The sequence below is a fragment of the Heteronotia binoei genome, chromosome 10 (genome assembly GCF_032191835.1).
Source record: "Heteronotia binoei isolate CCM8104 ecotype False Entrance Well chromosome 10, APGP_CSIRO_Hbin_v1, whole genome shotgun sequence".
Taxonomy (NCBI): Eukaryota; Metazoa; Chordata; class Lepidosauria; order Squamata; family Gekkonidae; genus Heteronotia; species Heteronotia binoei.
In genome coordinates this window covers 61234015-61259295 of record NC_083232.1, presented here as the reverse complement: position 1 = coordinate 61259295, position 25281 = coordinate 61234015, and the positions used below count along the sequence as shown (strand labels likewise).

Here is a 25281-nt window from a genome sequence, read left to right as displayed (position 1 = left end):
AGCTTACTATTTATCAACAGCTAGGAGTGGTTTGGTTTCTCTTTTGATTGCATTAGGGATGGGTACAAACTGGCTCATGAACCAGTGTTGGTGATGAATTTTGGCCAGTTCATGAGCCCATGTTTGTGAGCATGAGAACCACCATGAATTTGCATGAACGTTAATGCAGTTGGTGGCACTTCATGAAGAGCAGAAAACAGAGGTTTTAATGGCTACAAGCTTTTGCAGGGAACATGAAACAGGGGTTTAAACTTTGAATGGCTCATGAACCTATACAAACTGGCGAACTGGCACAACAGTTCAGCCACCAACCACAAACCAAACTGTAAAAATGTGGTTTGTGTCCATCCTTAGATTGGATACTATTTTACACTGCCCTTTGTTGAAAACATCTCCTCCCCACCCACATTTTGTGGACCTGCATTTTGAAGATTAATACTGCTGTCTAATGGATGTATCTGATGAAGTGAGCTCTAACTCACAAAAAGGATTGCCAATTTCAAGGTGGGGCCTGAAGTTCTTCTGAAATTACAACTGATCGCCAGACTTCAGAGATCAGTTCCCTTGGAGTAAATGGCAGCTTCAGAGTGGGAACTGTATGAAACCCCTTCCTCACCAAGTTCCCTCCTTTCCCCAAACTCTGCCCTTCCCAGGCTCTGTCCCCTAAATCTTCAACAGTTTCCTATGCCAGAATTGTCAACAAAATCCTATGACAGAATAAATTTTGTTAGTCTTTAAGGTGCCATTGGACTCCTGTTTCTTCCCCACCATCCCTGATGTAGAAGTGCAAAGTACTCAGACTGCAAGTGCAAAATCAGCCCTTAAATGGGACTGGCACAATGATTTAGATATATGTAGCTGAATTAAACACATAATCTGTAAATGAACAGCTGCAGTCGCTGTTCTTACTTTTCCTGCTACATTAGAATTCAACTCTACATCTCTGAAGAGAATTAAAATACCAAGTAGAATATGGCAAATGATTTCTTTAAAAGTCATACTGATGGGGTTTTATCAGATCAGCCACCAACCACAAACCAAATTGTAAAAATGTGGTTTGTGCCCATCCTTAGATTGGATACTATTTTATACTGCCCTTTGTTGAAAACATCTCCTCCCCATATAATATAAAGTAGATTAGGTTTCTTTCTTTTCTTTTGACTGCAAGTTATGAACCTCTTGCATGTTGCTGAAAAGGTTTATAGACTGCTGCAGTAATATAAACTCTTGCAAGAGAAAATCAGCAGCCCTTTTTTCTTGGTGATCGACACACATACACTGGAATGTATTTCTGAGGTCCTGAATCTAGCCAGAAATCCCTGGTTGTGGACTCAGAGTTACTGGGAACCAAGACTTCTAGATTCTTTTCCATCACCCAGACCAAGCCACAGTATCATATGAAAACAAATCACATGACTTGTCCATCTCCATGTGCCTCCAAGGTGATCTGAACCTCTATGACGTTGTTGTTGTTGTCCCCCCCCCCCTCATGATAGCCCTACATGGGCCTGTCCATATACACTGTCTGTTGGAGTGAGCAACTCAGTATACCTGGACATTGCAGGGCGTCACATCAATCTAAATGTGTATAGGTGTAATCTCCTTGAGTGGGATACCTTTCTTTATCTTAACCTGGAAGCTGCCCTTTGTCCCCTCCGCTCTCTTCCTTTGTCCTCTCAATCCCTCCATATGACCTTTCATGGCGACACATGTCTCTGCGGGTCTCTCCTGTACCAACAGTGCCCTCATATTCCCACATACATGATGCTGGATTAGCTGGCCATTTGTGATAGGAAAAGTACTCTTTAGATTAGGTTTCTTTCTTTTCTTTTGACTGCAACCTGAATGTGAACTGGATCTATTTGAATAAATGTAAGTATCTTTTTTGCAATATACTTCTTAGGAGATTTATTTAGTGTACTTAGTATTGAGCTTCTATGACTGGACAAAACTCTACTATATTAACTAGGACTGTGCAACCCCCATTTCTGGGTATATTGAACAAGTACTTCTCATATTAGCAAACAGTGGTGGGGGAGTCAGCCACAATCAATCCAGAGAAGTAGGGGTATAGGCAGACATCACATTTTTACACTAATGCTCAAGTCAATGTTGAGAGATTTTCTACTGACTTCATCAGGACCTTCCTAGCACACAACGGCTTGCTGTGGTCTTACAAAAAACCTCATCTAATTTCCACAGAGGGCTTTGGGAAGATTATTCAATCATAGCTTAGTGCTTGCACTGCTCTTCCAGAGTTTTATTTAGGAAAGCTCCATATTTGCTCCAAAACATCAATATACTTAAGGCCTAAAAAGCCTTCCTTCCATGTATCTTTGTCATTAAACCAGATTCCCAAGCTTGAGTAAGTATCAGCAGGCAACCAATCTGTATGGCAATCCATTCCATTATTGCATTTATTTTATTGTGCTGTTTACAAACTGTTGCTGGAAGCCACCAATTAACCATGCTAAATGAACTGTAAAGAATTGAACTGCCATGAAAACTAGTACAATTATTTGGACACTAAAAGATAATCATTTTGGTGCGATCAGCAATAACTTCCTCAACTTTAATGGCTAAAAACCTAGCAAATGTAGCACTAGCGATTACTCATGCATGAATTCTTTATCATTAACTGAATTTTGAGAAAGGAAATATTGTCATTAGGATAATCGTTATGATTATGTCTATTTTAATTACATACCAGCAGAATGAACTTGAAGAAACTTTATTGTCTTGACAAGCACCAAAAAGAGCTGAGTAATTTCCTGACTTAGACAATACCTGTGCGCCCTAAGAATACCAGGGTCTATTTTTTCCCCAATAATTTCTCAGCTGTGCTTTTAATCTGACTAACACATGCAGGAAATGTTTCATTTAAAACAAATCAGCTTTGAGAGGAATTACCCTAGAGCGTATCATGCAAAATGACAAGCCTGCCATGCTATTAAAACCATGACAAACTATACTCATAAGAAATTCCCTTAATTAGTTTCTAATTCTTGGTTTCAGATGCAAGTTGGTAACTTCAACAGTCATGCACACTTACCCATATAGAACACAGGAACCTATTCTCTGATGATTCAGCTTTCTAGAGATAGATTTTAAAGTTCCTCCTTTCTTCTTTTAGAAAGAGATTAGAAGAAACAGAATGACACAGCGCTAACACATCCTGAATAAGAAAAGGGGGTGTCATACTCCTAGCTTTGTTTAACACTGAAGGACTGGATGACAAGGGAAAATATCAGCAGAATTCCCCCCCCCCCCCGCATTTAATTATAAGGAAGAAAAAAAAGAGGGTGAGTTTGACAGAACTCTGGGCAAGTGAAGCTTGGAAACAAACTGATTCTAACCTCCCTGAAGTCAGTGCAAGCAAGATCCAAAGGACCAGAAGATGCTCTTGAAGACAAAGAGGGAAATATTCAGCATCAAAGTACAGGATCATAGCAGGTTTTCACAGCAGCCTAACCAGCGCTGTTCATTTGTCTGTCTGGTGGGTATAACTCGTACAGAATTTCCATTTCTCTGCATTGGTTGTACCTCATCCAAAACCTGTCTCCCCCTGAATTATATATAATGTCATTTCCCCCCCTACTTATACCAGTTGTTCCATTTCAGAGGTTTTATTGTTTATATGAATATTCATAATTTATTAAAAATCAAATGTAACTGTAGAATAATTCCCAAGTCTGCAGGTGTTAGCAACATGGAGTACAGAAAAAATTGGAAACTTAATAAGGACAGACTGGGCTGGATGAAAAAAAGAATGTGGAGGGAAATGGGGTGGGGGTGGGGAATGCCATGATGGACTTCTGCAGATAGAAATACTGTGTTTACTCGGTGGGACAAACTGAAAGCTACTTTTTGCATACACCCAGAGATACCATTTACTACACCCTGACTTGGAAGGCCCAGACTAACCCAATCTTGTCAGATCTTAGAAGCTAAGCAGGATCATCTATGGTTAGTACTTGGATGAGAGACCACCAAAGAAGTACGGTTGCCTGCACAGAGGCAGCAATAGCAAACCACCTCTGTTTGTTGCTTGTCTTGAAACTATACAGCCATAAATCAGCTACAGCTTGACATCACTTTTCACCACACTCTTTACTATATAACTTTATGTCCTCATCCTGACACTGAAGATTGGGATCTGGGCGCTCTAAGATTTGGGTGCAGTCTAAAGTGGTCTTCTTCCTGTAAAGCTTTACAGAACTACCTAATAAAGGAAGGTATTCCTGGAAATGGGGTAACTCAGGTGCCCAAGACTTTGTTCTGAAAGAAAAAGGTTAAAATATTCAGGAATAGAAAAAAGCAATGTTTTGATAGTTAAATATTTTACTAGTTCTGGTGGCTCCAAAGACCAAGAAACACAAAGAAAAGCAAAACACACACACACTTTTCCAGGGAAGAGAGCCATAAAACACACCAAGAGCAGAGAGAGAACTATTTCTGCAGAGAGATAACTATTTCCTCTGCCCACCAGGAAGGGCACGATTGATAGTTGTAAAATATGATCTGGGTGTGATCTGGGAATTGAGATGTGTGGAACATGCACTCTTGAATGATTGGGGTATTGGGGCTCATGTTCCCCATGGGGATGAACTCCTTAATTCCAGATTGGGTAACAGGCTTCCTGTCAGTTAAGGCAGGAAGGATTAAAAGATTGGAATGGAAACATCCTTTTGTGTTCAGATTTCCCTGCATGGAGCAGTGGGGCCAGGATTTGCATTTGTTCCATGGACATCCAAGGATGGATGTCAGAGATAAATCTTCTGTATTGTTAACTTTAGCTTAGTGAGATGATTTCCCCGTTCTTTTCCTTAGATCTATAAACCAGTAGGCGTGAGAGTTATTTTCCCTCGCTTGATAACCTGTAGCAATAAAGTTTTCCTGTTTAAGAGAGCAGACTGTGCTTCAAACTCTCCTTCGCCTGACTATGCCACGCACACATAAATACATATATACACACACAGGAGAAAGGATGAAGTAAGTGGGAAACTCTGTCTATTGTACGTACTCAGAGGCAGGTTTTTGCTAGAGCTTTTATTCTGTTCTGTGTAGCTGTGACTTCACAAATGATACAATTCTATTCCTTTATGTTGTTACTCAAAGGGGCAGAGCTCCTTCTGTCTACCACGGATGCCAGTAGGATAGCCAGCTCTCTGCTGACAACCCCCAAGAGCATTTGGAGGCAGAGACTGTTGAAGGGATCATAGAATTATAGAATCACAGGCCACCTACGCCAACCCCTTGCTCAAAGTAGGATCAGCCTACAGCATCCCTGATAACTGTTTGTTCAGCCTCTGCTTGAAGACTGCCAGTGAGGGGGAACTCACCACATCCCTACACAGCTGATTTCGCTGCTGAACTACTTTTACTGTAAAAAAACAAATTCTTATAACCAACCAGTACTTTTCCGCTGGTAATTTAAACATATTATTGTGAGTCCTATCCTCAGCTGTAAACATAAACAACTCCCTGACCTCCTTCCTGCCCTTTAAATACTTAAAGAGAGCTATTATGCCTCCCCTCAGCATTCTCTTCTTCAGAATGAACATTCCCCTTAACCTTTCCTCATAGGACTTGGTTTCCAGGCCCCTGATCATCTTTATCACTCTCTTCTCCACCTGCTCCATTCTGTTCACATTCTTTTTGCAGTGAGACTTCTAGAACTGCACAGAGTATTCCAGGTGGGGCCTGACCAATGCAGTGTATAGCAGAACTATGACATCTTGTGATTTGGATGTTATGCCTCTGTTGATACACCCCAAGGCCACATTAGCCTTTTTTGCCAGTGCATCACACTGACTGCTTGAATTTAGCTTACAGTCCACCCATACACCGAGATCTTGTTCTCACACACTGCTACCCAGAAGTGTGTCCCCCATCCACTATGTGTGCTTCTCATTTTTGGTACCCAGATGTATACCTCTACATTTATATTAGTTGAATTGCATCTTATTCACATCTGCCCATTTTTCCAGTGTGTTCAGATCTTGCTGGAGTGTTTTGCTACTCTTTCCAATTCAGTGTCATCTGCAAATTTAATGAATAGTCTCTCCACATCTTCATCCAGATCATTTATAAAAGTAATGAAAAGTACTGAGTCCAGAATTGTGGAACTCCACTGGATGCCTCCCTCCAATCAGATGAAATAAGAACATAAGAGAAGCCATGTTGGATCAGGCCAATGGTCCATCCAGTCCAACACTCTGTATCACACAGTGGCCAATATGGCAGAGCTCCTTCTGTCTACCACGGATGCCATACACACACACACAATAGCCACTGATGAACCTCTGCTCCATATTTTTATCCAATCCCCTCTTGAAGCTGGCTATGCTTGTAGCCGCCACCACCTCCTGTGGCAGTGAATTCCACATGTTAATCACATGTTAATGCCATATAAACTATTTGGGTGCAGTCCTTCGACTGGTTCCTTTTCCAGTTTTCTAGTTTACCCATCAGAACATAATGAGAGACCCTGTCAAAAGCTTTACTGAAACCCAGGTAAACAGTGTTGATGGCATTCCCACAATCCAGTAAGACTGGCACTTGATCAAAAAAGGAAACAAGATTGGTCTGGCAGGACCTGTTGGGGACAAATCCTTGCTGACTTTTCCAGATCACCAGGTTGTCCTTCAGATGCTCACAGATTGATTCCTTTAAAATCTGCTACAGTATCTTCCCTGGCCTATAGTTTCCTGGGATGTTATTGGGATAACATTAGCCAGGGCTTTTTTTTTTTAGAAAAAGCCCAGCATGAACTCATTTGCATGTTAGGCCACAACCATGATGTCACCATTGTTTCACACTGGACTTTTTTTGTAGAAAAAGCCCAGCAGGAACTCATTTTCATATTAGGCCACACCACCTGATGCCAAGCCAGCCAGCAGAGCTGCATTCCTGTGCATTCCTGCTCAAAAAAAGCCCTGACATTAGCCCTCCTCCAGTCTTAAGGCACGCCTTCCATCCTCCGAGGTATGGAAGGTGATGGGCAAAAGCTTTGTAATCTCTCCAGAAAGTTCTTTGAGCACTCTTGGGTGCATACTATCTGGTCCAGGGGATTTGCACTCATCCAATACAGCCGGGGCCCCTTAAGAACCTCTCTGTGTCAATCAGTAGCCCCGATGCTGTGCCTTGCCTACTACCATCTCTTGATGAGCCTGTTCTCTTCCTCGGGGGAAAAACTGAGGGAAAATAGGCATTAAGTCTTTCTGCTTTCTCTCTGTCCTCTGTCAGAGTTCCTTCATTTTCACCTAACAGTAGGCCTATCACCTCTTTTACCTTGTGTTTGTTCCTTATATATCTGAAGAAGCATTCATTGTTGTAATGAGCCTCCCTGACCAGGTTCAGCTCACTCTGAGCTTTGGTCTCTCTGATGGTTGTCCTATAATAGGTGGGAAGTTTCCCTCCATGGACCAGCAACTACAAGCCTAGATGTCATCCATGATGTCCACCTTTTGAAGGTGTTCATGGGGAGTTCCAAGCCTCAAGAACTCAAGGGTGCTCTCTCAGCTTCACTATTTCTTTTTGCTTTTTGATTTCCAGCTTCCCCACCCCCCCTCTCGTCCCCCTGACCATTTAACTGCCCTCGCTCTTGTCCTCCAGTTTTGACCTGCTTTGCTTTATTGTCCTTGCAACCTCTTATCTGGTTTCTGGCACTGTCCACATTTCTACCTTTGTTCTTTCATTCTCCTCCACACTTTGCATCTTTTCCTGCTGTGCTCTGTATCTCATATTCTCCTTTTGTTCTTCCATCACACATCCCCCAGGCTAACCAGCCCTAGTCACAGTCACTATCATTTGTCCAGAACCTTCCCAGCCACTGGTAGGTCTAACTATTGTTGCTGTAGTAACCACTCACATGGGGTTGCCAGTCTGAGAAAAAAAAATGACCTGTCCCTTTAACAAATGCCTAGTGGTTGTATATGCCGGGTGATCTTACCTCCATGCCATGAAAAGCTTCAGTTGCCCATTGCCACCCATTAAATCTGCATTAAATGGACAGGACATTGTTCTCCATGGCAAACTTACCCACAGAATTAGCCTTGTCTAATGTTTCAGCCATCTGACTGGTGGTCTTCCCTCTTACTAGTTCACTCTTCCCTCAGTGTGGGGCTTTTGGCCACTGCTGCCACTGTTGTCTATTTCTGCCTTGTCCCTGCATCTCCCAGGTTTGGCCCAGTGGTTCCAGGCTCCCACAGATGAGTTAGGGCTTTACACATGGGCTAAATAAGGCTGCATTTGAACAAACCTCATCTTCCCTTTTCTTCCAGCAATTCTACTTCCTAAAATGCTTTGTAAAAATTATCCACCAAACTTTCTATTGTTTTGAGGCTTAAAAACAAACTATATAGGACATGTCACTCCTTAAAAAGAGATGTCCATGTCCTATTGACTTTAGCTGCCACCAATAAGTCATAGCTTTGAGGTTTGGAAAGAATTTGAAATGAGCATAAAGATAGAAAAATCAGAATAATTCCCCTCCCTGTTTTCCAGTTTGATTTGGGAAATCCAGGAGTATACTGGGAAGTGAAAATAACCCTGGAGCAAACTAAGCTGAATGGAACTGGCTGTGACACTACTAGCCACTGCTGCAGGGTCACTCAGGGGCACCAGCAATGGACTTTAGCTCACCCACCCCTTCCTTCTACAAACTGGCAGCAGGGAAGGAAAAGAGAAATTTGTAAACTGATTCCAATTACCATTGCTGATGAAAGGTCTAAGCCAACTGGCCCTAAGGCATTGGCAGAGGTGCTGGGGCTTTCTCCGGGTCACCAGAGGCCTTCAAGGGCAATAGCTCATCAGGAAATTGCCCTTGAAGTTATTGGTCAGTCTGCCCCAGAAAAAATCTCTTATTCCCTGCCTGCTATGCCTGCTATGTGGGGAGGGGATCACAGTTGGGTTCAAGGATGGCTTCACAATTGTGGGGGAAGCTGGCCAATATGTGAGAAGAGGGGAGTTGCAATGGTGGAGCTCATGCATCTCATGCCCATGGGTCCATTCACATTTGCAGCTGGACCTAGGGCCAAAATTTTCATGGGTCATGTCTCATGGAAGATCCCAGGTTCAGTCCCTGGCATTTCCAATGGAAAGGACAGGTGGAAGGTGACATGAAAGACCACTGTCTAAGACCCTGGAGAGCAACTGCCAGTCAGAGATGACAGTGCTGACCTTGATAGACTAAGTATAATAGAGCTTCATGTGGACAATTTTTCCAAAGACCATATAAATTGTCACTATTTCTGGGTGCTATGCATACTGTTGGCTTCAGTCTGAAGTAATACATACAACTTAATTAAATCTGTCTTCCCTATTTCCAACAAAGGTGGAACCTTAACTTGATTTCTCAGCAAAGAAACCATTTGATTGCTAAACAACATTCATCCTAGCAGTAGTTCCCAATACATACAGGATCCTGGTATGAATATTCCAATGCAATTTATTCCAAGCTACTACCCAATGCTCACCCAGTAATTTGATCAGGAACTCCCCAGATAATTGCCATCTGGTACACTTTCTAGTTTCCTTCAATCAGCATAAGACATTAGAGCACAGCAAACTTTGATCATGAGAATTATCCCATTTTCTTCTTCTTTATCACTATCAACCTGCCCCCAGCTCCTAGTCAAATGCATGTAATTCACAATGACTCAACAAATATTAAAATCTATGTGTTTAAAAAGAACTATTATTTAAGTGTGGACCATGAGGCAGTAGGACATTAACTTGGTGTTTCTAAAATTGGATGAATTGGGGTCAATCATCAGCTTTTTAAAATTTAAAATATTTATATATTCACCTTATATATATTTATATGCCCACTTTTGTTCTGAGCATCTCAGGACAATAAATAGAAAACAATTTGAAAAACCTGTGCTGAAACCTCAAGATATAAAAACGTTAAAAAGTGATCTAAAACCACCTTATGCTTCACTGGCTTGCCCTAGCTCAGGCTGCCCCAAAAGCAATTTGGAATAAAATTCTTCCCATTTTCTCAGTCATAGCTAGGCATCCCATGTGTTGCAGCCTCCCTGGGAAGCCAAGACTTGCTAGTTGACTGTAGACTAATCACAGTTTTCTTCCTAAGAATACTAACCTCCAGGTGGAACCAAGGGATCCCCTGGAATTATTGCTCATCTCTGGATTACAGAGATCACTTCCCTTGGAGAAAATGGATGCTCTGGAGGGTAAACTCTATAGCATTGTACCCACTGAGATCCCTGTCCTCCCCAGGTTCCACCCCAAATATCCAGGATTTTCCTATCCTGGATCAGGCAACCCTACCTCCCTATTCCCTGTTGGTGGCCAGAGGGGACCAGGCAACCCTAATTGCTGATAGAGATGGAGTTGGCAACCCTATCCCCCAAAACATACACACCAGTGACCAAGGAATACCTGGCAACCCTATTTCTTTCTGTTAATTTGCCATCTGTAAATTTTGAACTGCATTACTTCATTAAGGTTATTAGGAAAATGAAAAGTAGAATGCTATATGTACACAACAAATCGTAACAAAAATCTTCTCTGTCCATGAAAACTATAAATGGGGTAACAGAATTTACAATCAATATGTAAACAATAGGTTTCCATTATCTTTGCCATTGTTAAAGGACAAAGATTAGATTCATACAGATCTATTTTTAATCAGAAATTGTGGTTGATATTTTAGTGAAACTCCATGTAGTCAAATGTTCTGGATTTCTTCACAAAAATCAGAATGGGACCCAGTTCAAACTCTACACCATGGCTGGAGAGAAAATTAAACCCACATTTAATGTTAGAAGTAAAGTTTCAAGGTTCACAGAGAACTAGGAAAATATGTAAAAATGCTGTAACAACAATGTGTAGCTCTACACAAAATCAGTAAGTTCTGTTGAAGGCAAAGTGAAATTACAAGTGCCAACAAGTCTGGAGAAAAATGTACTGTCCCTTTAATAGAGGCTTAATGTGTGGAAATCGGCATCACCTGGTAAATAGTCATTCTAGAGTCAGCTCGAGCCTCAAATAACCAATTCAGGGACACTGAGAGAAAGCCTAAGCAGGCACAACACCAACCTTTCCTCTCACAGGTGACAATGCATTTAAAAGTTCTTCCCCTTGTTACCCTCCTAATCAAACAAGGTTTCTCTTATTTTACTGCTAATATAAAACTGCCTTCTCTAGGAAACATGGCTTAAATTCTCCTTCCAGGCAATCTAAAAATAATAAAAGAAATATCCAGCATCATACTCAAAGTGTTGCAGAGTTACAGTGAAGAAATTGGATAGGATTCTACAGAACTGCTCGATCAAGAGAGTGTATCAGTTGGCAAACCTCCTCTATCAACCAGCCAAAAGCTCCTTCCACCAGAGGAAAATGCACCATTTGAGAAACAGTTCTGTAGGGTCCAATTCAAGATCAACACATGTGACTTGTTGCCATGTATTTTTATGGTAGCCAGAAGAACCAAGTGAAAAACTGGAGAATGTTTCTTAACTACTGCATGATGAGCTTTAAACTAGAATTTAGCACTGGTCCATGGTGAAAGCAGGATGCTGAACCGCTTGGATTCTTAGATGGAACCGTCCTTGTGAAAATCTAGCATCCTTGTAGTTTAATATGGATGTTCTTAATCCCCACTCTGTTACGTAGCTTACTAGGTGGCATTGGTATAGTCAATATTTTTTCAGTCTGGTCAACCTCACCAGGATGTTGTGAGGATAAAATGGAGGATGGGTGAACCATGTCTGCTTGTCTCCACTTGTAGGCTGTAGGTATAAAACTGGGATAGTAATGTAAACCTAACTGATGCACACCACCACATTACATCCACCAATGATTATACTATCACTTCTTGGTCTTAAGAGAATTTCCCATTGAGTTTTCAGGAACTAACCTAGGAGGGCCAACCCTCAGAAAACATGCTACCTAGCCAGTATTTGAAGTGAAGTGGAAAAGACAGCAACCTATCCCACCCCCCCACCCCCCCCAGCATGCTAAGAAATGAGATAACAAAGAACCTGAGACTGGATACAGGGATAATGGCTCAAGGATAAGAAAACAGGGGATGGAACAGGGAGTGGCCACTAAGGGAACTGCCAAAAGAGACTGAAATGGGTTACGTGAATCAGATTATGTAAAAAGGCAATACCAAAGATTATGAGAATGAACAAACATGGGGTGACCATTTAAACTGGAGGTCCCTCTGTGTTGTAGCTCAGAAAGAACAAAATGGAGGCATCAAAATATGAAATCACCTCTGCCTGATCTGCCCACTAGGCAAAGCCTAGCACCAAACCAGAAGGTGGCTCAATATGGCAGATGGTGCAGTTGGTCATGATGGCTGATGTATACTATAAGGTTGGTAATGCAAAAACACTGACGTACTATTGATGTAATGCCTATGCTGACAAAATAATAGAATTCAAAAGTTCCATCCATTAAGACTTTTTTTCCCTTGCATTTTTGTACATTGATGTCTTCAACGAAACAGTAAATATTAAAAAATACTTATTTTAAAACCACCAAGTTGCCTATTTAAGGTCTACAAGTGGGCAACAGCTGGCTAAGTGACAACTATACTGTGCAACTGATTTCATATGAACCCTCATTTAATTGTGATTCTTAGATCATTTCAAGAGAATGGCTGTCACATTTTGCCCTTTAGCATCTAGGACTCTTCTCTACTAATCATCAGAAGTCATGACAGCTGTAACTGTTGACTAGGGAACCAATTTCTTATCAAAATAGATGAGCCCGTGTTTTCCATTTTTCTATGTGCTCAGACACAGTTAGGTATAATCTGTATTTCAAATATTCTGAATCTAGGACTTTGGCTATTGTTCTTTCCACATTGTCAGGATAGTGTATTAAAGCTTGCCAAATCAATGCACTGTCTGCTAGAAACCAGAAACTATAATGCATCTGAACAGTATGGAGCATTCACAGCACTAAAATTCCTATATAAATATTACTCCAGTGATAGATCATGTCCTTATATATCTCTTAAATCAGGGATCTACAACCTTTTGGAGCCCTTGGGTACCTTTGGAATTCTGAGACAGGGTGGTGGGCACAACCACAAAATGGTTGCTGTTGGAAGTAGAGCCAAACACACAGAGGACATATAAGTGCAGAGGAGAAAAGGAGTATCTTTTTTAAAAAATAGTCTAGGAAAGAGGGGTGCAAGTAGAAGAAAGCTAATATTGTGGTGGCAACTGCTGCTGAAATTATGTTATTTTATATCTCCAATGGCCAGTCGAAAGCCTTGCTTGACAGGCCCCCCCCCCAAGTCCCACCCACTTTCCAAAAACACAGTGGACACCAGGAAAGGTATCATCTGGTGCCATGACACCCATGACCACCATGTTGGGAACTGTGCCTTAAATTATTGGGTTTCCCCTTCCCCTTTTCTTCATGTGTAAAGTGTTGTCAAGTTGCAACTGACTTATGGTGATCACAGCAAGGGGCTTTCAAAGCAAGTGTGAAGCAGAGGTGGTTTTCTATTGCCTCCTCTGCAGAGTCTTCCTTGGCAGTCTCCCATCCAAGTATCAATTCTGCTTAGCTTCCAAGATCTGATGAGAGCAATCAATACCATGCTGCCTTCCCTCCCCATTTCTTCCTTTAAAGCTAAATGTACTACTACTTCATAACATATGTGTCACTACTAAGAGGCAACAGAGCTCTTATTAAAAACTGTGTGTATTCAAATTACAACCTGGAATAAGTAAAACCTTCTTACACATGGTAGCATTGTTTTGTATTCTTTCATGGAAGCTGCAGGAAAGGGAGAGTCAGTGTCTCTTACTGGAACATTGACATAGTTTAGATGTTAAAATGTTGGCTACATTTTGAACAGCATATGCTTAATGTTCTCCCTGTGGGCAACACCTGTTCATTGTGAAGCTTTGAAGGTCTTAATTCAAAGATCCCAGAGAAAAAGGACCCAGCAGTCGATGACATAAAAGCTTAGGCAGGTGAAGCTGGGTTTCCAGTGCACAGCCTCAGAACATTCTTTCCCCAGTGTTGGAAAATATGAAACTATCAGGCTGGTCAGCATTACAGAGTAGCTGCCAAGTCCCCAAGGCTTTGGGAAGGCTCCCTGCTGTGAAGCAGAAACAACTGCAACCTACTCTCTTTCTTAGTGGTGTTAGTGGGTCCCCCTGGTAAGATCATTTCTTTTAGATGCCTATTTTCCATGCTCCCAACCCAAATGGGCTCTTGAGGCTGTTAAAAATGGCCAGTAAAATACAATAAGCAAGATGAAACAATAAAAATATTAAAAATGCATTAAAAGTTAAGCCTTGTGTAACCCTGGCAACCATTAATGCATCTTCTCAAATGAGCAGTGACAGACTGAAGGAGTGATTGGTGGTGGATGTTCCTACCAGCCATTTGAGCCAGAAGTCATGACAGCCACTGTTCACCTGCCTGCCTTCTCTCTCTGCATTATGATGGTAAAATATTTGGGAGGGACCTGATAGGCTGCATCTTGATTAACTTATTAATTAGTTTATTAAAACATTTATAGAGCCTTTCCTCATGGCTCTAGGTGGATCTTTAAAGACTCTAAAACCTAGAGTCAATCCTGCAAGTAACACTAGGGTGTCTTTGAAATATGCAGACTGCAAGATCTCTGCCACAGCCATTCCCAGGGCTTTTTTTTTCTGGGGGAACACAGTGGAACAGAGTGCCGAAATCTCTTTGTGGAAACCAAATTCTAAAAAAATGTTTAAAAGTTCATGAGGGGCACCCGTGTGTTTCTCCTTCATTTCCCTCTTGAAAGTTCCAGCACCTCTCCCCCCCCCCCCAAAAAAAAAGCCCTGGCCATTTCCATACCTCTGGATACAGACAGAAGTGCATCCAAGATGGACATGACTACAGGCCAAGACTGAGCACCAGCACAAGCTTATTTTAAATGTGAAGGATTTCTGAAGCATCTTTCTTGTCAAGTAATCCTGCGATGTGCTGTGTGTAATGTCGCCTTGGAAAACTGTTCAAAGACTGAACCCACTAGCTGACTCTTATTGGGGGACACGCCTTTGAAAGATATGATACTTTATCACCTGACTGTTCACTTCTAGGTGAAAGTCACAATTATTATAAACCCTTACAGGAGATAGAAGGAGCATTTCTTCAAATGAGCTGAATTGTCTGTTTGGATGTACACAGGAGCCCTTGTACAGCACTGAGTGGAAACTTCTTGATTTGGGTGCTCAGTTATAGAATTTCCTTTCTAGAAGTCCATCAAATCCTCATCCTTGGTCACTGAAAAATTCATGAAAACTTTTTCTTCTTTTTGTAACTTAATTTAATGATCTAGGACTTATAATTGGTATTAGGTTGGTCTTGGTGTTATTCTGATTTTTATGGTATAATTATCTTGTGATATTTCATCAATTTTGGTAACTTCCTTGGGTTATTCCTGGATAGGAAGAGATTAAACAAAATTCTAAAAATAGATATACAGAAACAAAAGTTATCATCTGCCCAGTCATTATTCTAAAATCCATCTTTGAAAAGAATACAAATATTTCATATTCAGTGTCCATTCTCCTATTCCAATTTTTACACTTAGTTAACAATGGAAATGAGACACTTCTAATCTTGGAGAACTGCAGTATGAAGTGGGAATTAAAGATTCTCATAAACAGTAGTTATTGAATTTTCCAAGTACATCACTCTTATAATATTACTTTTATAACTTTTTAATTGGCTTGTGTTGCATTTGGATTTGCTCCTACTGTCCTCCTACTTTTAGTGATATTGTTTATTTTTTTTCCAACAAGTTGCAATATTTGTAGTAAAGAATTGAAAGGATTTCAAATGTACATTGATTTTTCATTATACAAGCTTCATGAAGGAAGCATTGACTCAATTTCAAACAGCCAGTCTATCTCTCAGTAACAAATGGCTCCTTTCATGCCAATTTCTAATCAGCAACTAGAAGAACTTTTGATAAATGGAACTCAAATATTATTATTCTACTAATTTGAATAAATTATTAGATGCACTATATGGGGACAGAGGAGCCAAGAGAAGTAGTGAGCCTAGTTGCTTTATCATGACTTGAAAAGACAAGATGGCTGGAGCTGAAGTGTGTCACCACGGCAATATTGAACAGGAACACAACAAGGACAGGGACAGATGCAAGCCATAGCCTGATAATGATTGCAATAGGAATATGTCTTTCTAGGTCTCATGTTAAGACAAATTCTCTGAGTCCCTCCATACCTAATCTCTCCCTGAGACTTTACCATCCATTTAGTTTCCTCTTTTTAGGCATTTGAAGTCAATTTTTAAATAATTCCATTTGAATCAAAGAGAAATTTGAAAAAAGGACGAGCAAAAGGGAGGTTCCATAACATTTCAAAATGTCACTCTGTAGATGCTCAGAGGCAGGCAATGTCTTTCCAATCCTTCCTGTCTTTCTGCTAGAACACCACCCTGTGGTGTGTAACAACTGCAAGTGTTGATGTTATAAAAAGGAATACTGGTTTCATTTAGAAATTCCATTTAGAGAATAAGATGAGTCAAAAACCATATATATGAAAGTGAACTTCAGAAAATGAAATCCCCCTCCTCATAATAACACTAATTTCATGAGCATAAGAGGCTGAGGAATCACATGTGGCTTGCAAAGAGTTATTTAGGGCCAGGTAGACTCATTCTCCTGGAAAACCGAGGGCAAAGGAGTTTGTAACACCAGTTAAATCACCTTCCTTCTGAATCTGATGTCTTTGTTAGGGAAGATGCCAAAACATCCCAAACACCAGAGACCTCAGAAGCCTTTGGTTGTTAAAGGTAAAGGTAGTCCCCTGCACAAGCACCAGTCATTTCCGACTCTGGGGTGACGTTGCTTTCACATTTCCACAGCAGACTTTTTATGGGGTGGTTTGCTATTTCCTTGCCCAGTCATCTACACTTCCCCTCTAGCAAGCTGGGTACTCATTTTAGCGACCTCGGAAGGATGGAAGGCTGAGTCAACCTGGAGCCAGCTACCTGAACCCAGCTTCTGCTGGGATCAAACTCAGGTCATGAGCAGGGAGCTCAGACTGCAGTTCTGCAGCTTTACCACTCTGTGCCATGGGGCTCTTCTTTGGTCGTTACATATATTTTAAAATAGAGGCCCTGACACTCTATCCTCTTAATTTTTTACTCAGATATAAACTGATTCTAAGGGAACCTCCTTCCAAATGCATATGAGCAGGATTATAGTTCATAATTTTGAGCACACATTCTTGGATGAAAGATCCATTAGAATTAAAAGCATTTATTTACAAGTAAAATGATGGGTATTATATTGTATAAACACTTTAAAGATACTTACGTTCTCTGAAAAAGCCAATAATAGATAGTAGATAGAAAAATATGGCATATCTCTAGAAGGGTGACATCTAAACCAATTGGTAAATCATTAGTTCAGTAATTCTTCAGAAGTCTTTTAAGGTAGTATCCTATTTGCTTTTATTGGCTGAAAACTAGAACAATGTGTGAGATCTTCTCTTTTGTGTATCAAATCCCACATAGGGTTGCCTGAATTAAGATTGGGGACTGTATTTTGATACCTTATCTCGAGTGCAGCCAACCAGTTCAAAATATTCTTTTCAATTTGATATTTTAGTTGGCACTGTTCATTTACCCAAGAGCATTTATCATTGGAATTTTAGGGAAACAACTTATCATCATACATAGCAAAATGTTAGTGACTGAAATAGTATTTATACCTCCTCTTTAATGTTCTGTGTGATTAGGGAATTCCATAAAAACGCGGTTATGCCTGAACTTTTATTCAGTTTTATACAATGGATTTATTGTCCCTAAGCCCCAATATTATATGATCCAGAAGAAACGTCTGCATTTATGTTCATTCATAGATTTGCTGAGTAATTTACACAAAACATACTACAGTGAATACTATTCATGAAGCTATGGCTGCCATGTAAGCACAAAGGAACTTCTTAATCAGAAAATGTGATTGTATACACAGTTAAATTAAACAGTAATCTGGTGGCACTTTAAAAACTAACAACATTTATACCTCATAAACTCAGGGCCATAGCCAGAATTTGGAAGGTCGAGGGGCATCTACATTTTGGGGGGGGGGCGCTGATGACCCCCACCCCCCGTGCCCCAAATGACCTTCCCTCTAGTGGCTCCCTCCCTACCTGCCTCTCTCTCTTGCCACCACCCTCCTCTCCAACCAACCAACTTTCTTCCAGGCTGGGGGCAGAAGCAGCCCCCAGCCCCTGGGTGGGTTAAAGGACCCATGGATCAGCTGGGAACTGCTTCTGCTGCCAGCACATGCACTGTTTTAGTGGCAGGGAATGGAGGGCTGCGGGGAGCTCACCACCATGCTCTCTTCCCCACCAGTAAAATAACGTGCAGGTCGACAGCAGACGCAGGCCCCGTGCGAGTTAAGGGCCCGCGAAACAGCTGATCCACAGGCCCTTTAAGTAGCAGGGGGGGGCTGGGGGCTGCTTCTGCTGCCAGGAGTGGCTCCAGGGTAAATAGGCCCTAGGCAGGAGGAGCCCCCCAGCAACCCCCAGCTGCCACGCTCCACTCGCCCCAACCCGCCGTGGCAGTACTCTGCTCGCTCACCCCCCACCCCCACCACTGTGCTCTGCTCTCCTGCCGTGGTGGCGGCACTCCCCTGCTCACTGCGACTACTGTCAGCCTGTGTGCTGTTTTAGTGGCAAGGATCGGAGGGCTGCAGCGAGCTCACCACTGCCCTCTCTTCCCAACCATTAAAATAGCGCACGGACCGGCAGCAGAAGCAGGCCCCTGTGAAAGTTAAGGGCCTGTGAAACAGCTGATCCACAGGTCCTTTAAGTAGCAGGAGGGACTGGGAACTGCTTCGGCTGCCAGGAGTGGCAAATAGGCCCTAGGCAGGTGACCTCCCCAGTGTCCCCCAGCCACCATGTTCCGCTTTCCCCCACCCGACACCATGGCATTCCACTCGCTCGTCCCCCCACCACCCCTGCCACCACGCTCTGCCTGCTCACTGCTGCTGTGGCGCTCCCCTGCTCATTGCCCCTCCTTCCCCCCACTCACTGTAACTGCTGCTGGCCTGTGCACTATTTTAGTGGCAGGGAAGGGAGGGCTGCAGGGAGCTCACCACCTCCCTCTCTTCCCCATCAATAAAATAATGTGCAGGCCGGCAGCAGAAGCAGACCCCCAAGCGAGTTAAGGGCCTGCGAAACAGCTGATCCACAGGCCCTTTAAGTAGCAGGGGGGGGCTGGGGGCTGCTTCTGCTGCCAGGAGCAGCTCCAGGGTAAATAAGCCCTAGGCAGGAGGGGCCCCCCAGCAACCCCCAGCTGCCACACTCCACTCGCCCCAACCCGCCATGGCAGCACTCTGCTCGCTCACCCCCCACCCCCACCACTGTGCTCTGCTCGCCTGCCGTGGCGGCGGCACTCCCCTGCTCACTGCGACTACTGTCAGCCTGTGTGCTGTTTTAGTGGCAAGGATTGGAGGGCTGCAGCGAGCTCACCACTGCCCTCTCTTCCCAACCATTAAAATAGCGCACGGACCGGCAGCAGAAGCAGGCCCCTGTGCAAGTTAAGGGCCTGTGAAACAGCTGATCCACGGGTCCTTTAAGTAGCAGGAGGGACTGGGGACTGCTTCGGCTGCCAGGGGTGGCAAATAGGCCCTAGGCAGGTGACCTCCCCAGTGTCCCCCAGCCACCATGTTCCGCTTGCCCCCACCCGACACCATGGCATTCCACTCGCTCGTCCCCCCACCACCCCTGCCACCACGCTCTGCCTGCTCACTGCTGCTGTGGCACTCCCCTGCTCGTTGCCCCTCCTTCCCCCACTCACTGTAACTGCTGCTGGCCTGTGCACTATTTTAGTGGCAGGGAAGGGAGGGCTGCAGGGAGCTCACCACCTCCCTCTCTTCCCCATCAGTAAAATAATGTGCAGGCCAGCAGCAGAAGCAGACCCCCAAGCGAGTTAAGGGCCTGCGAAACAGCTGATCCACAGGCCCTTTAAGTAGTGGGGGACTGGGGGCTGCTTCTGCTGCCAGGAGCAGCTCTAGGGTGAATAGACCCTAGACAGGAGACCCCCCTGGTGCTCCCAGCTGCTGCACTCCACTTGCCCCAACCCGCCACAGCGCTCTGCTCACTCATTCACCCCCACTACTGTGCTCTGCTCACCCGCTGCCACAGTGCTCCCCTGCTCCCTGGCCTTCCTCTCCCCACTCACCACAACTGCTGTCAGCCCATGCGCTGTTTTAATGGCAGGGAAGAGAGGGTTGTGGCAAGCTTACCGTCGCCCTCTCTTCCCCACCAGTAAAATAACGCACAAGTCAGCAACAGAAGCAGCCCCCACGCCAGTTGAAGGGCCCATGGATCAGCTGTTTCACGGACCTTTAACTCACGTGGGGCTGGGGGCTGCTTCTTCCACCAATCCGTGCATTATTTTATTGGTTTGGAAGAGGGGATGGTGGTGAGCTCATCACAGCCCTCCCTTCACTGCCACTAAAACAGTGTGCGAGGCCAGCAGCAGAAAGGGCCCCCAGCCCCCTCGAGTTAAAGGGCCCGTGAAACAGCTGATTGGTGGGCTCTTTAACTCAGGCCGGAGTCTGGGACTGCTTATGCCCTCTGCCCCAGAAGTGACCTCTCCACTGGCCTGGAGCCATGGCAGAGGCCCAGGGGCTGATTGGGGCCTCAGAGTCAGGGGGCCTCTTTCAGAAGTTGGGGGGGACTGTTCCCCCACAGGCCCCCTTGTAGCTATGGGCCTGAGTTAACTTGTGTTGATTCCTTCATCAAATGCATGAAGTTACAAAAGCAACAGTAAGTTGGAACTTAGCAGGGAGATGTCACCAAGAGAGGCCAGTTTAAAATAATAACCAATCAAAGAAAAATCAATTCATTCAGAGTGGGTGAGGACCATGTCCAACTCTCATTTGTTGACAGATGGTCAGAACAGAATTAACAAATGGAATATTAATGTTGAAATGCAGTACACCTCTGATAATTCTATATTGGGGTCATTAATAGCTGCAATTGTCTTGTTCTGCTCTATGATTTTTCTAAACTACATGACTGGCCATTAAAGAAAATACCCTTGAACTAATATAGCAAGTTGTTCCCTGTGTACCTATGGAATTATGTTCCATTACGGTTAATAAGAGTAGCTTTCAAGAACATCATTGGGAAGGGAGCAAAGATTGAACTCACATTTTGATGAGAAGACTCAAGATCCTCTGCTATTTCAAAAGGAGTTCCATTGCTAAAGATGAAATAGATAGGAACAACCAAACTCCAATACTGATGCTGTATGAAAGCACTATACAAGTCATAACATATTTTTCAACATGATCAGGAAGCCTTTCATTCACTGTAGCCCAGAATTAGAATTAATTCTCCACCGGATTAAAGATGTATTGCTGGATTAGGGTCTTACTGATGACAACATAATATATCCTCCCCAAATGGTTAAAATAAAAGGAGCTCTGTTAACTACATCCAGTGTTACTACATCAAAACGTGCACTAAACATTGATAATGCAACAATAACAATAAGGACAGACTAGTTTATGTAACTTGTACTGTGCTAAATATTATGGACACAATCCAACCCAAAGCTAAGCATTTCTAAATCCCACTGATTGCAGTGTGGGAGCTACACACACATGGTTACCTTGCTGCCATTGAACTAAATTGAATTTACATGTACATATTGTTGACTGGATCATGCTTCATCTTCAAAGGTAATTTATAAAATTTAATATCATACCAGAAAGAGAAATGTAGTGTAAGCTGACTAAAATGTTTATCTCTCAGTTTAGATCTCTCACCCACATATATCTCAGCTTGGCTTGGTTGTGATGCAACCCCAAATCCTTCCCTGAGTAGCCCCACAGACAGTTCAAAAGTGCATGTATATCTTTACCCATATGGGTGTAAACTTATTTAGTGCAGAAATCGATTTTAGTCTATTTTTGAAGATTTCCTTCTTCTTTTGTGAAAAATGTACACTTGAAAAATATACATCAGCCTTTCTATTAAATCAAGAAATAGCACATGCCATTTTTTGGCCTTTAAAATCTTGTTGTATTCTATCTGCATGCAGCAGCACCTGCTAGGAAGCACCTGGATATGATTTTAGAAACTCTCAAAATTGAATAGGATGGAACATGGATGTCAAAATCAAAACTTAAAGAGTTTATCTAAGATACTCCAGTATCATAGAAAGTATCATATGATACTCCAGTATCATATGAAGCACTCAGTGTAATGTAGCTTTTTCATTCATTACAATTTATTTTTGAAGATCTAGAGAACTGACACTATAAACTGTATCCATTTCACATCTTTTATCTGAACTTCAGAAGAATGTCCATAAGTAAAAACAAGCATTGCCCATATTCTAAGAAGTACTGTCAGGATGGCTGTCTCCAAAAGCAAACAGGGCAATCTCAGAGGAAACCTTAAGTTTTCTATTACAAATAAACATATATTGAATTAAACTTCTCTCTTTTTCCCTTTTCATTTAAATTGCAAGCAATTATGTTGCTATACATAGGACTAAATGTCAACAATTTAAAAAAACATTCACCAATATAAAGTTCAATACCCTTTCAGACAGTGTGTATATATGTGCCCTTGTTCACCTATATGCGCACACATACCTTACTGTATGCGTTCACTAAATCACAAGAGATTAACTGAAGCAGCAGTAAGGTTATATCTGTGCAGGAAAAGGAAAGGAAATATCTCCTAGCAGGTAAAAAACTGAGGGAACAGCTGACATGCTCAAAACAGGCCATTGGGTGCCTAAGCAGACCTTCAAAGAAAACGCAAGAATTTTTACTTCAGGATATAGAATGGGTGGATCTGTCCAGGGTCCTGAAAGAGTCCCTCTTCTCCCGTAACAAAGCCATTCACTAATCGGACAAAATACAGTCTTCATTCAGTAACCTCTGACAACAGATGTCTAGCCAATACAAAAGCTGGTTTACGAGAATTAAGCTTTTAAAGAGATTTTTTTTGTAAAAAAAAAAAAATCAAAGCTGCTTGTCTTTCTCCCTGCCACCCAACTCTCCCTTTACTTACAGGCAGAACAGATAAGTTACATCTAAAACCCATTCCTATATCTAAACAGGAGGTGAGAAATAAGCAGGGCCCTAGCCAGAATTTGGAAGATGGGGGGCACTTACATTTGGGGGGGGCACTGATGCCCCACCCAGTGCCCCAAATGACCTTCCCTCTAGTGGTTCCCTCCCTGCCTGCCTCTCTCTCTTGCCACTGCCCTCCCCTCCCCCCCAACCAACTTGCTTTCTGGCTGGGGGCAGAAGCAGCCCCAAGCCCCTCCCCCCAGAGTTAAAGGGCCCATGGATAGGCTGGGGACTGCTTCTACTGCCAGCCCATGTACTGTTTTAGTGGTAGGGAAGGGAGGGCTGCGGGGAGCTCAGCACCACCCTCTCTTCCCCACCAGTAAAATAACGTGCAGGTTGGCAGCAGACGCAGGCTCCGTGCAAGTTAAGGGCCCACGAAACAACTGATCCACAGGCCCTTTAAGTAGGGGGGGAGGGACTGGGGGCTGCTTCTGCTACCAGGAACAGCTCTAGGGCAAATAGCCCCCTCCATGCCACACAGCCACCATGCTCCACTCGCCCGACCCGCCACGGCGGCGCTATTTTCGCTTGCCCGCCACCGTGCTCTGCTCGCCCGCTGCTGCTGTGGCGCTCCCCCGCTCACTGACCCTCCTCCCCCTGCTTGCCACAACTGCTACCAGCCCCTGCACTGTTTACGTGGCAGGGAAGGGAGGGTTGTGGCTAGCTCACCTCCACCCTCTCTTCCCCACCAGTAAAATAATGCAGGGGAGACAGCAGAAGCAGCCCCCAGCCCCCCATGGATCAGCTGTTTCAGGGGCCCTTAACTTGCAGGGGGCTGGGGGCTGCTTCTGCTGCTGGCCAACACGTTATTTTACTGGTGGGGAAGAGAGGGCGGTGGTGAGTTGGCCACAGCCCTCCCTTCCCTGCCACTGAAACAGCGCGCTGGGTCAGCAGCAGAAGGGCTCCCAAAGTTTCTTCCTCTTTGTTACCCCCAGCCCATTTAATGCCCAAAGCTGCTAAGGTGGACAAAGACCATCAGACAATCCCCGTGAGAAGTAGAAAGGGAAAATATGCCCGAAGGACAACAAGGTAGCGAGATAAGCGAAGTTTGATCAGTGCCCAAGAATCCCGTGCTTCTCCTTTACATACAACAGCGGGAGGTTGGGGGGGGGGGGAGGTTTCCCTGAACAATGAAACCCCCACACCCACACCTATACACCGCTGCCCCTCTCCCCGAGTCCAGCGCAATGAGGCAGAAGACTTACGTGTGCCGTCAAACCTAGTTGCTATCGTGTCCAAGAAGGTGTTTTGAGGTGCCAGTAGTCCTTTCATAACAGGCATTTTTCCAGCGCGGTGTGAAATTCTCCATCAAAGTTTGCCTGGGAAGGATGGGCTGCTAAGAAAGTGCAAGCGCGGGTGTCGGAGGTGGAGCAGGGAAGGAGGCGGAGGAGGAGGAGTGCAGGGGACTTTCGGGCATGGGAAATGGATGCTACTTTGGCTGCCGCCGCTCCAGCACACTTGAGCCAAGCCGGGAAAAGCGCCCTGCTTCGCAAGCCACGAGCACAGCTGGGGCGAGCGAGCGCGCGCGCGCGCGCTCCCACCCCCCTCCTGCCACCAGCTGCGGTCAGCTCGTTGGCTCCTGCCGGTTCGCCGGCTGTGCCCGCCAGATGCAGGCGCCGCTTAGCAGCGCCCCCCCCCCCCCCCATGTTGGCTGCCAGAACAAAAACAAAAAAACAACAACGTTTGGGCAATTGGAAGAAGTGACGGGCAGTGAAAGGAAAGGGGGAAGATGAGTGAGGAGGCTAGTAGCACATCCCATAGGCAGAGTCACAGGCAAAAGCTCTGCTGAAAGGGGGAAGGAGCAGGACTGATTCAGAGCCAAGAATCAACCTTTAAATGCAGTGCCAGGTTTCAGACCCTGAAGTAATAATAAATACACGGAGCCCCTCCCCCACTCTATACATACTTGTTTTCAAGGCTAGGGCCAGGCTAAAAACACCCAAAAAACTAATATGAAGACTGAGGTGTCTGAGCATATACAGACATCATACATCTCAGCTCTTTAGACAGTCTGAAGAGTCAAAAATTGGGGGGGGGGGGAGGAATAATAGTATTTTAAGAAAAAAACATAAAATGTACATTTGGAGCTGGACTATGGACAAGCTCAGAGTGCAGGACATGCCCTTTAGAAATTATCAACTGGCGACAAAGCTTCTGGAACCTTTTTT

General features: G+C 43.7%; 1 protein-coding gene across 2 annotated transcripts in view; it reads right to left on the bottom strand.

Annotated features, from left to right (window-relative positions):
• Positions 1-24559, bottom strand: part of KCNH8 (potassium voltage-gated channel subfamily H member 8) — a 287653-nt gene extending 263094 nt beyond the window's left edge. For both annotated transcript variants that reach the window (XM_060248762.1, XM_060248763.1), the window contains exon 1: positions 24319-24559. In XM_060248762.1, the coding sequence (XP_060104745.1) occupies positions 24319-24394 (76 nt within the window). In that variant the 5' untranslated portion in view covers positions 24395-24559. The remainder of the gene's footprint in view (positions 1-24318) is intronic.
• Positions 24560-25281: the final 722 nt, after the last annotated feature.